Source organism: Mus pahari, chromosome 16 (genome assembly GCF_900095145.1).
Source record: "Mus pahari chromosome 16, PAHARI_EIJ_v1.1, whole genome shotgun sequence".
NCBI classification, from domain to species: Eukaryota; Metazoa; Chordata; class Mammalia; order Rodentia; family Muridae; genus Mus; species Mus pahari.
The window spans coordinates 34,025,219-34,037,062 of NC_034605.1; the positions used below are offsets into that span (position 1 = coordinate 34,025,219).

The window sequence follows — 11,844 nt, forward strand, 5'->3', positions numbered from 1 at the left end:
TCCTTACTAGCCTTTCAAGGCAGTCTTGTTAGTTTGGGTTTGGAGACAAACTTAAGAACTAGATGTGATGGCACATGCCTGTCATCCTACACCCAGGAAGCAGAGGAAGATTACAAGTTTGAGGCCAGTTTGGCTAGAGAGTAAAATCCAGACTTTAAAAATGAAAATATTTCAATAAAATACTATATACTTCCATAATTGTGAAAGGTTTAATATCAAAACAGAAAAATATTAGATATCAAAATGATTTCCCCATATACTTTGAGGTGAAAAATAATGTCCCCACCTTTTCTCAAGTTCAAGACATGAAAAGAAATTTAGATGAGAACACCAATTATAGATTTCACGAATACCTTGTACAACAATCCGTAATGTTTTATTAGAATTAGCTATCAAAGACATTGCACCTTTCAAGTCTGTGACTGAATTTAACGATGTTCAACAGTGGTTTTATTATGCTAATGCTTGATAATATTTAACAGTGAATTAATTCAATTACTTCACATTAATGTTTGCCAATACATTATTAACAATTCTTAAATATTTTAAATCAATCAACCTAGATGTACACAAGGCTTACGCTCCACTCTTCTGAGGGGACCTGAAGATCGACAGAAACCTAGGCCCTGAGTCCAAGCATCTAACCCACGACAACTACATCATTACTGGTGAACTCATAGGCAGGCACTTCCAGGTTGAGAGGTGCAGGGCCCTTCCTAATCCTGCCAGAGGCGTCATAGTGTGACCCATGGCAGGGGCAATAATAGCCACCAAAATCTCCCGCGTTTGCAATGGGTACACAACCAAGATGAGTACAGACACCAATCAGAATAACCCATTCAGGTTTCTTTACACGCTCTAAATCATGCTGTGGGTCCCTTAACTGGGACACTTCAACTGCAGCTTCTTGGTCAATCTCCTTCTTGGTTCTATGGCGCACAAACAGAGGTTTGCCTCTCCATTTAAAAGCCATATTCTTTCCTTCTGGAATATCAGACAACTTGATCTCGATCTTCGACATGGCCAGTACATCAGCAGAAGCACTCATGCTGGAAACAAACTGGGAGACCACATTTTTGGCCGCGTATGCAACGCCCACAGTAGTAGTTGCAGTTACCAGGTAAGAGAAGCCTTTTCTAGCCTCACTGCTCTCTTTAGAGGACTTTGTGCTATCGAGAACTTCAGCGCGACGATAGTCAGAGAAGTCAGGCACCTTGACATCTGTATGGGAAAAACGAACAGAAGCAGGAACTGCAAGACAAACAGGTAAGAAAAAAAACAACACAATTAAAAGGATGTCCTGAAAGGGGTACACATCAGCCAAGACTTTTGAGTAACAATGGCAAATAACACAATAAACAGATATTTAAGTTTAAAAAACCAATTGCTTAGATAGACTATCCAGCTACACTAAACTTAGCCCACCTAAAAGTTGCTGCATGACCATCTCAAGGCAAAGGCCAGCCTTGTATCTCTGCTATGTGCTTTCTGTAAAAACTACTAGCTAAAGTTTACAACATACTATTTACACAACAATAAGCCTCCTGTGTTTTTTGGTATACTTCATAGAAAACTTAAGGATTGTTAACTTTTAATTCCAGGGCATAAATTGATATTACTCTATCTTCCAAAGAAAGCCTCTAGTGTCAGAGAATAACAACTATCAGAACAGGCAGCAACACTCAATAAAATCTGCAAAGTAATTACTAAGTTTAATAAGGAAAAAAAGGAGGTGACTTTCATATGTCTCCCCCTTCAGTAGAGTAACAATGCTTATAAAAAAATCTTTCTTTTTCATACTGTGGGGCACTTTTCCTGGAGGTCATAAAATGGACCAAATGTTTGTGACAAATGACAAAACATTTACTGCTTGCATGTACTTTGAAAGCAAAAGTGGCATGTCCTCTCTCTCATGCCATTTGGAAATATCTAACAAAAAGAATGAACTTACTGGAATGATTCTTTGTTTAGAAAGTAAATTTCCATACAAAAATAATAGATATAAATTATATATATGAAAATACGCATCCTTGCAAAGTGTATGTTTTAGGAACTACCACCACATTTACTTTTTTAGGGGAAAAAAAGGATGTTAACTTATTCTCAGAAAAAAAGTTTTCAAAACAAAGAACTACTCAGAACATACAATGCCACTGAAAGTGGCAGTGCTATCTTGGTCTTTAACGATCTCATCCTAAGAAGCCTCAGTACCCAAATATTTACATTTCACCTACTTTTTACATGACTTCAAAGTGAGTAACTTTATGGAAGCCACAAATTCAAACAAGAATGAAAATTATCAAAATTACGTTTCTGACAACCCTATCATTTTGGGGGAGGAACCCAGACATGCGGAGTGATGACCTAAGAGTAACAATTAGGACTCTGCGGACTCACATCACATTAATTATGTATTAATCTACCTAATATCAATTTGATGGTGTAAACTGGCATTTGGAATCAAGTAAGAATTACTTCCCCAGGAAAATGCCTGGAATTACACTAAAACAAAACAAAACAAAACAATTGTTGCCTACCTAAAACAGAAAGGAGCCAAGTTTACAGTTCTGCATTCAACAGTACCTACAACCACCACCTAACAATACAAGGTAACTAAATACACTACACAGAATGACTCATTTGCAAGAGTTTTGGTGACAAAAGAAATCCAGTTATTGACTGTTCTATGTACAGCAAGTTACACATCACCATAATCAACCAAGGGACCTTTAGGAAATTACTACAAAAGTCATTTTCTATGTAATTTGCACAAGTTATATTAAACATAGATGCTTAATTTAATTCCAACATGATACATGATCAGTTATTGAAATATCACCTCGAAATAAAGGAAATCTAAGGCAGGTAAACTTTTTGTAGTTGTAGAGCCAAGGTACCTGACGCTCCCATAATGCAGATGTTTTCATCCACACACTTCACATCTGAATCCACCCATTTTGTCACTACCAATCTTTCCATAGCCACCCAGATGGATTTTAACGGGCAATTGAGCTACAAAGTAAAGTATGCTTTCAGGAAAGGTTTTGGCTTTGTTTCTATATTGCCTGGTTTGGAAAATGCTTTCATGAAGCAGGCACACCACCAATTTTTATTAGAAACCTTTCGGCTATCTGACAAACTTAGGTGACACTTTTCACCTCTGCAATTTTCTCCTCCCTCACTTCTTACCTACTGATCTCCTAACCCAAACAGACTTAGAACAAAGTAGGTTCTTACACTTCTGTCCTGAAAAGTTATTCAAAGACCCACTAGTGCTCTGAAAAAAGATCTTGACTCAAATGTATATAAAACCTGATACTGGGAGACAAAAATTAAGGAGCTATTATTCTACCCCTTAAAATCAAGGCCAGAAGTCTCAACAATAGAGTGGAGAGAGTCAACATGCTATAATGACACAAAGATATCAGCAAACGTAAAATTTGTAATCTGACCTGAAATTGAGGTTAAAGACTAAAATACAGATAAACTGCAACCCCAGTGGGGATCATTAAAAATCTGCAGGAGAAGCTAACCAGGGTGGCTCTGCCAAGACAGAGTCAGGAAGACCTTGAGTCTGAGGACAGCCTAGGATACATAGTGAGACCCTGCTCAAAGAGAGGCAGAAGAGACAGACAGACAGAGGCTGGATGAGAATGGACGCAGAGTAAAAAAGCTGTCTAAGAAGGCAATTTGATTGACATGTAGAAAGGTCATAAACTTAACCCTGAACAGTGCCAAGTAGGTAATACATTGAACAATCATAGATTCTTACTATGCTTGGTATGGTGTGAACTTCATTCTTTTAAAGTGAATGATATTTCTAAACTCAACGGTCCGTGTGAACTTGAAATCAAAGTTTACTCTACTTGAAAACGTGAAGAGTCAGTCAACTACTGGAGCAGAAACCAAAGAGCCCAGTGCAGCTTCCCACATTTCGGGAGACACCACAAAGCTTCCTAGATTTTTAAGTCACAAGGGAATGTGAAACACAGACTTAGATACACTAGGAAGAGACCATGCTGCATAGATTCTCACTGTGTGGGTCACTTCACCTCTGATGGGTCTGTTTTCTGTATTCAAAAAAAAAAAAAAGTATCATTTATGCCTGCCTCGCCTTCACAACTAAGAAAGATTATGAAAGCCCTAGAGCCAGGTATCTGAAACCACCGCTGATCCCCTACAGTGGAATTGACAGGGCTGGTTTTGTGTCTATGGGGATGGGGCTGCTAGGAAGTTATGATGCCGAAAAGCGACAACTTCCTGCATGGATGGTATTTTTGTTTTTTTTACAATTTCTATTTGAACACTTATCGTCTAAACCGTACCAATAGTTTTACATAGAATTCTCTCGTGTCGGGCTCACAACACCCCTACAAAATTGTGGTAACAACGAGGAAACTTGCCCAAGGTCAAATTCCTGTAACCAACAGCCTCTTAGCCGTGACAGAGGGAGGCCAATCAGTTAATCCAGGACGTCAAGTGTAGCCTGAGGAGGGAACCCAGACAGACGGACGAGCAGACGGGCTCCTGACTCCTGGGGGATGCAGCTACTGGAGCATCCCAGCCGCATCCCGTCACCGTGAGCCCGCCGGCTCCGGGAGGCGCTCGGCCTGCCAAGGTCGCCGCGGCCGGCCCACCACATCCCAGCACACCGCCCGCTGCCGCCGCCGCCCGGGACCTGGAGCCGCAGGGGACGAGATCGGGGGCACCCCGAAAGCCGGCTCACCGTTCAGGCCCACCGTGGCCTGCAGAGGCCGGGCCGCGGCCTGGCCACTCAGCGACTCGCGGCACAGGAACGGTCGCTTCGCGTCCACAACAGGTGGCTCCGAGGCGGCGGGCACCGCGCCCTGCAGCAGAGGCCGCAGCGCGCCCGCCACCCCGCGGGACGTGGCCGACAGGACGGGCGCGAACGGGCCCGAGCGGGCGGCGACCGACAACATGGCGACGGCTGCTCCAACCACCTCGTCGGTCACAGGGACGACCTTCCGTTCAAACGATGGCCCGAAAGAGGAGCGGGAGGCGCAGGGCTTGTGACGTCAGCGCGACGCCGGAAAGGGCGTTTCGCTGGGCTGAGCGAATCCGGAGGAGCGCCGCGTTGGGGGCGTGGCGTCGGGCGCAGGTTGGGGGCGGGGCAGGAAAGGGCGGGGCCTGGCGCTGACTCTGGTGTCTGACCTGGTTGCCCTGCCCCAGGAAAGCAGAAGTCAGGAGGGATTTCTTGTGGTCCTGATTGAGACCCTTCGTTTAGGGCAAAAACTTAAATCGGGGACGACCTAGGCATGAGAAAAAAACAGACTACTACTACTTCCTGACGCCTATCACCTAGAATAAATACCAGCCACTTTTTGTCTTTTGCCAAGACGATTTTAATCTTCTTACAACAAAAAAGCCAGAAACTATTTTTTGTCAAACCTTGCCAAAAAAAAAAAAAAAAAAAAAAAAAAAAAAACCCAAAAAAAAAAAAAAAAAAAAAAAAAACGGTGGCTTACGATTATTCATCATCTACTACACTTTGGATTTGGTAGTTTCCTTCGTTGTTCTTTGTAATTATGATCTTGATGAAATAACACTATGGATAACCAGCGTTTTACCAGTCAAGGACCTGGTCCTTAGACCCTTTGCTCAGCATGGATTGCCAGCAAGCAGTGGAGTATTGTAGACCCCTGAGGGTTTTTTTTTTTTTTTTTTTTTGAACAAGAGGGTTTTCCCAAGTGATGTTAGGCAGTACAATCACTTTCACATAGTGAGAAAACTGCCAGCTTTCTAACTTCTCTTTCAGTTCTGATTACACCAATAACAAAGTCTCCGTGTGATGCTAATAAACATTACTCCCTCTTACACTTGAAAAATCTCCACTTTTCCAAGTAGAATAAACCTTGATTTCAAGTTCACACAGACAACTGAGTTTAGAGATAGCATTCACTTTCAAAGAATGAAGTTCTCACCCATACAACTTTCTCTATGCCAAATACTTTGTTTATTCTTTTAGGGTTTTAAAAACCCAGTAAAAAATAAAAACTAAGAATTTAAGCACTGCACACTCAGCTTATACACAAGTGCTAACGTGTTTCCTGACATCAGTATGTGTTCAGTAGGCCCCAGTCCCCGCCATTGAAGCTACCTTGCTTAGAGCAAGGTGCGACTGCTGGTTATATGTTGAATTGAGGGCCGACAATCACCAGAATTGAAGCTACCAGCCATCTTGGGTCTTATTGCTGCTGGCAATACTCCTCTTTCAAAAGGATCATCAATATTTGTGAGGACCAGAGTATGTGCCCCCATGAGCACACATTTGGAAGACTGCATAAATGACCAGTTGTGGGGTTTTTCAGTGTGCCACCTCTTCATTGAGGTTAGATGAGCAGAATAGCCAATGTCCAAGACATCTACCATGATGACTTCATCAAAGATAACCTTTATAGCTTTTCTCCTGGAGACTGAGACCTGAGGAGCAGTGAAAAAACCCATCCTCCTGACTGTCCTGTGCTGTTTCAAAGACGAGTCGAGTCCAGGATCAGGGCATCTTTGACATGGGCGTTGCTCATGGTCAGTGCTACAGAGGCCTGATCTGTCGTGGTGCAACCAGATGGGACAGAGGAACCTGGAGGGGACCACAGCCAGTGGGGAGGGTGTGTCTCTTAAATATAAAGTATGAGCAGGATCAGACTTTTAAAGTGAAGCACAGACATTGTGTCTATTATCTAAGGCTTCAGTCTCAAAGGACTTAGATGACTTTACTCCTTCAGTGTTGCTGCTTGACAGACATCTCTCTCTAAGGCTGATTGCACTCCCTGTAAGCAGCTCTCCTGGACAGATGGCTTATGGCTCAACATCTTGGGGTGGGGGTGGGGTCACTGCAATCCAGGCTCCACTGCTACATCTTCATGCAGTGACCTCCTAGGGCCTTCTTTCATGGAGCCCACCTCTGCCACATACTGCCTGGCATCAGCTGCTCCTTGAAGCCTTAAGGGAAGAACCCATGACCCCTTTAGACCTGTATCTTTCTCGTCCCCCAAACCAGTACCAAGTAGCTGGTATTGCCAAGAGATGCTGTCAGCTGGGGATGAAGCCTGGCTCCATGGACCAAAATTGAAGTGTTTTCTGAATACTGAAGCTGGTGAAAAACTTCCCTAGGGATTTCCTTTGTGGAAGCAAACACTTATACTAATCCTTTCACAAGCTGGAGGTAGAAATAGCCAAGGTTCCCTGAATGGGGCGAGTCAGAGAAGGAAGAGGGGAAGGGAGGAAGAAGAGAGAGACAGAGAGAGGACACACATGCAAGACAGACTGCACAAGGCACGGGAAGAGAAGAGGTGGGGACGATCTCACAAATTCTGTCTGCTTGAGTAAGCATGTGGCATAGAAAGACCAGCAGATGAACCTGAGGGAGATGTTTGGTTCTTTGATGTCAACCCCTGTCCCCACTCCAGGGACAGGACCTGGGATAATCCCAAAGCAAGCAAGAACTCCATGTAGATCTCGCCTAAGGAACCAGGAATAAATATCTACCAGGGCAGAGATCTATCTAACCTTTCCTCTCTCAGCTGAATCCCCAGATGGAAGTCTTCACCCCAAACTGCCCTTGCCTGTGGCTCTATCTCATGATGGAACTGAATCCCCAGCTAGATACCAACTGCTGCTGCTGGTGCCAGTGTTTGTCCAGAGACGGACCATGAAGCTTTCCAGGATGCATATGACACCATATACATCTGAGCTGGCCCTGGACAGAAAGCCTCAGCTGAGAAACAGCTCAAGAAAGACAAGCCAGGGCCAGCAATAGGTCTGTTCTTCAGCAGTTCTTGAGAATATCAGAGGCCAGCTCTCCTACAAGAGCCAGAATGGCCCGTTGCGTCTTACTGAAATGTTTTCAAGCTTTGGGCTCCAGTCCTCTGACTCGGGTTCAGTTCACCTGCTTTTCAGAACTAACAGAAACCTGGTAGGTCCCTTTCCTACTGTTGCTATCTTGGTTGTGCTGCTATCACTAAATATCTAAGACTAGTTAGTTACTTACATGTGTTGGCCATTGTGTCGTACACACACCAGGGCACAAGTGTCCCATCCTGTGCATCTGGAAGTCAGAGGACCCCTTGCGGGAGGTGGTTCTCTCCCGTCTCATGGGTCTTGAGGACAAACCTCAGATTATCACCCACTTTTACCTGCTGAGCCATCTCACCAGCCTTTTTCTTTAAAATGTCTTGAGACTGGATAATTTTCAGAGAATAAAAAATTGTTTCTTCTGGATCTGGAAACTGGAAGCCTACGGTGAAGGGACCAGTAGTGAGAGTTGGCTGACCAGTACAGCTCCCTTCTTCAAAGATGGTGCCCTATTGCTGTGTTCTCTGTGGGAAGGATACTGTGTCCATACATGCTAGAAGATGAAGTGACACAAGGGAACAGGTTCCCTCTGTCAACTCCTCAAACCCTGACCTCCTAATGCTGTTGCTTTGGGGTTAAATATTAAGACAGATTTTGTAGAGTGCAAATCACTCATGCCGAAGAAGCTGCCAATTGTCTGTCTGTCTGTCTGTCTGTCTGTCTGTCCTTCTGTCTTTGTTTTTCCTTTTTCGAAAGGAAGACACCCTCAGTCTGCTAACTTATTTTCTTATTCAAGGAGAAAGAAATCCAAATAAACTAAAGCCCAACGGAATTTTATCACTGGTCTGAGTTGGACCAGGACCCAGACCAAAGTGCAAATAGGCTCCAAGAAGGTCTGTGTACCTGATTCTCAAGGGAGCTGGGATTGTAAGATGGCTCCACCAGCTATTGTCAGTGGGAAGCCCACACTCCAACCCAGGCTCCATTAAAAATGTTCATCATATCCTACTGTCTCTGCTACAGCAGGTTATGTGCTCATTGCTGTGTCCTGGGAAATGGGAGCCATTCTTTTCCCCAAGCCACTCCCTCTGTATCCCTGTGGTGCTGGTGCCTACGCAGTGGGTTGTCACCTGAGAGGAGGAAGAGATGTGTAGCTCAGGAGCCACCACCACCACCACCACCACCACCACCACAACAACAACAACAAAATCTACTGCAGAGTGATGCTTTCGCCTGAAGGTAAGTGAAATGGCACTTTTTAGCAGTGGACATGATTGGCCCTGGGGTTCAAATCCAGTCCTCCCTGCATGGATGCTGCTTTGTCCTTGTCGTGTGTTTGAACTTGAACTCATTGTCAATTTTTAAATTTTATTTTCTAATCCTCTAAATTTTATTTTGTGTGCATGGATAGTTTGTGTGCATGGATGTCGTTGTGCCCACATGCACGTCTGGTACCTGTGGAGACCAGAAAAGGACGTCAGATTCCTGGAAGTAGAGTTACACACAGATGGTCATGAGCCAACAGGAGGGTGCAAGGAATCGAACTTGGGCCTTCTGGAAGAACGGCTAGTGCTTTTAAACCCAGGTCATCTTTACAGCCCCACCATCATCAATATTAAACGCCAGCAAAGCTCCCCGAAGATACTCAGGTTCCCAGCTAGTTTCCATGGGAAACCAGGCCACTTTAGCTTCCCCACAGTGATGGACCTTTGAGCTAAGGACCAGAATAAGCTCGTCTTTCCTTTAAAAACAATCCATTTCCTGTTGTGGGAACGAGTGAGCTGAGGAATAGAGAGAGTCTCCCATCTTCCTCCTCCATATACCCTAATCTGCCTCCCAACCCCAAGCCCCTGTAGTTTCACAGGTCTTTGCAAAGAACAAAAGTTTGTCATGAGCTCATCTAACGGATAAGGTGCCAACCCCTTAATCTAAGGGCTACCCTGCAAATGCCCAGGGAGGAGTCCCACACAACTCTTATCACCAAGACCTGGAGCCTCCCTACCACCTGACCCTAACTTGACCAATCAAGTCTTCTGGTGGCTCTGCTGTTAAGGTCTGGCGTTTTCTAGCTCCCTCTGGTGGACACAGGAGGGACCGCAACAGAAGTGCTTCCACAGAGGCAGACTGAGACCACAGGTTTGCCAGGAGGAAACTAGACTCAGAAAACAACTATCTGAAGTGGAAATGTAAGGGTTCTTTGGGAAGTCAGTTGGATGGCATTTTGCTGGGCTGAACATGTGAAGGAATGTTTTGTTAAAGTGGACATAGTTGTGAAAGGCTAAGGCAGACTCGTGAAGGAGCGTTTCACTGAAGCAAACACAGAATGGATGTTCTGCTAAAGCAAGCACGTGAAAGGACATGTGATGAAGGATTCTTTGCTAACATCACTCATGTATTACTCCACCTTAATTGCATAATTGAGTTGCATTTGCCAGGATACCATAGAGAAAAATGCATCAAAAAACGTCTGGTGGTGTGCTGCAGTTTGAACGTGCTGAGGTAAGGCACGTGGGGGACACGTGATGTCTGGAGGTTATGAATCGGACTCCACGGAGTGCAGAGACAGAGCTTGGCTTGCTGGTACAGCTAGCTGTGCAAGGCTTGTGGGCCAAGGCTGAGGCTGAGGCCTGGCTGTCTCTGCTAGGTCATGTCACCACTATTGCTGATCCAACTCTACCGAACGGGACTGCTGGCGTATCTGTGAGGTGTTTGTGAGTGGATCGAGCTGTCACTGCTAACCTATGAACTGAACTGCCAATTTCCAGACAACACAGATAGAAGTTGCTCCAAAGAACCTTCCTAAACAGGTCCACTTCCCCTGTATTCTTTCCACTATCTCTGGTGAGTGGTGGGTTACAAGGAAAGTTAAAGCATTTAAGAACCATCATTAAAATAGGAAAAAAATTAAAGTTACAATTATCTGTTGGGTGTTTGTTTGTTGTTGTTGTTGTTGGATTTTATAAGTATGCATCTTCTTTTTATATAGTCAAGCATCGTGTGCTGGCTGTCACAAAACCTGAGTATACAGAGGAGCGAAACTGTTCCAGGGACAGGCGTCCTGTGCTACAGAAGCGGAAGGCCACACCTACACTGAATATTCTAGAAAGACTGATGACTAGTCAGAGCGTCAGTGAGTGTGGAGATGGTGGAACACTGCAGATCCAGATCCTAATATCTGAGGCTATCTTAGTCTCTTCAATATCCACTTATAGTGCTGCTTCTCTGTATATGACCCAATGTCCTTAAGGGATATAGGAAACGATGTCTACTGTCCACCAATCTCAAGGCTAAGAATGTCATCAGATAATGACTGGGGCCCTTAACAGAGATTTCTCCACGTTGCTATAAATTACCTATTTGGGGTTTCCACCAATGCACTTGAAAGTGTTGATTCACTATTTGTTGTTGTTCTGTTACCATAGAAATGTCATGGCACTATTACCGTGTTGGTACATGGAACTTGAGGTAAATTCAATCTGTATCCGTAGTCATCACTCATACTTGGCTGCAGAATAATCTCTTACCCTCTTTGAGGTGAGAACCATGTTTTGGTTTTGGTTGCTTGTTTGTTTAGGGGCTTCTTTTGGTTTCTTGTTTATTTGGTTTGTGTGTGTGTGTGTGTGTGTGTGTGTGTGTGTGTTTCACCCACTTTGGCAGCACATACAACCTCATACTTCTTACTTCTGTGTCACAAAAATTCAAACACTAGGCAAGGCGTTCTTATATTTGACAAACAAGTGAATTAACTCCCACAGTGTTCTGGACTAGCCGATCGGGAGCTCACGGAACCCTGAGGAGAATTAAGAAGTAGGCTGGTCTCAGCTCCAAACTTGGTCTCTGTAACTCCTTCCATGGGTATTTTGTTCCCTATTCTAAGGAGGAATGAAGTGTCCATGTGTTCATTGGGAAGAGAGGCCCCTTGGTCTTGCAAACTTTATATGCCCCAGTACAGGGGAACGCTAGGGCCAAGAAGTGGGAGTGAGTGGGTAGGGGAGCAGGGTGGAGGAAGGGTATAGGGGACTTTCAGGATAG

The 11,844-nt window shown here is 44.4% G+C and overlaps 1 protein-coding gene and 1 pseudogene across 1 annotated transcript; both read right to left on the reverse strand.

Moving 5' to 3' along the window:
- Window positions 1-337: 337 nt before the first annotated feature.
- Window positions 338-5,018, reverse strand: LOC110333870 (cytochrome b-c1 complex subunit Rieske, mitochondrial). Its single transcript, XM_021215633.2, has 2 exons — window positions 4,727-5,018; window positions 338-1,251 (listed from the first exon to the last, which is right to left on the reverse strand). The coding sequence occupies exons 1-2, from the start codon at window positions 4,938-4,940 to the stop codon at window positions 641-643; spliced, it is 825 nt and encodes a 274-aa protein (XP_021071292.1). The 5' UTR covers window positions 4,941-5,018; the 3' UTR covers window positions 338-640.
- Window positions 5,019-6,074: 1,056 nt separating this feature from the next.
- On the reverse strand, window positions 6,075-7,671 carry LOC110334306 (annotated as a pseudogene).
- Between the last annotated feature and the right edge of the window lie 4,173 nt (window positions 7,672-11,844).

Excerpts from the sequence above, each read along its gene's own strand:
- LOC110333870 (XM_021215633.2), bottom strand. The coding sequence starts at position 4,940 with ATGTTGTCGGTCGCCGCCCGCTCGGGCCCGTTCGCGCCCGTCCTGTCG. Across the intron at positions 1,252-4,726 it reads GGCCACGGTGGGCCTGAACG|TTCCTGCTTCTGTTCGTTTT; the intron begins GTGAGCCGGCTT and ends TTTGTCTTGCAG.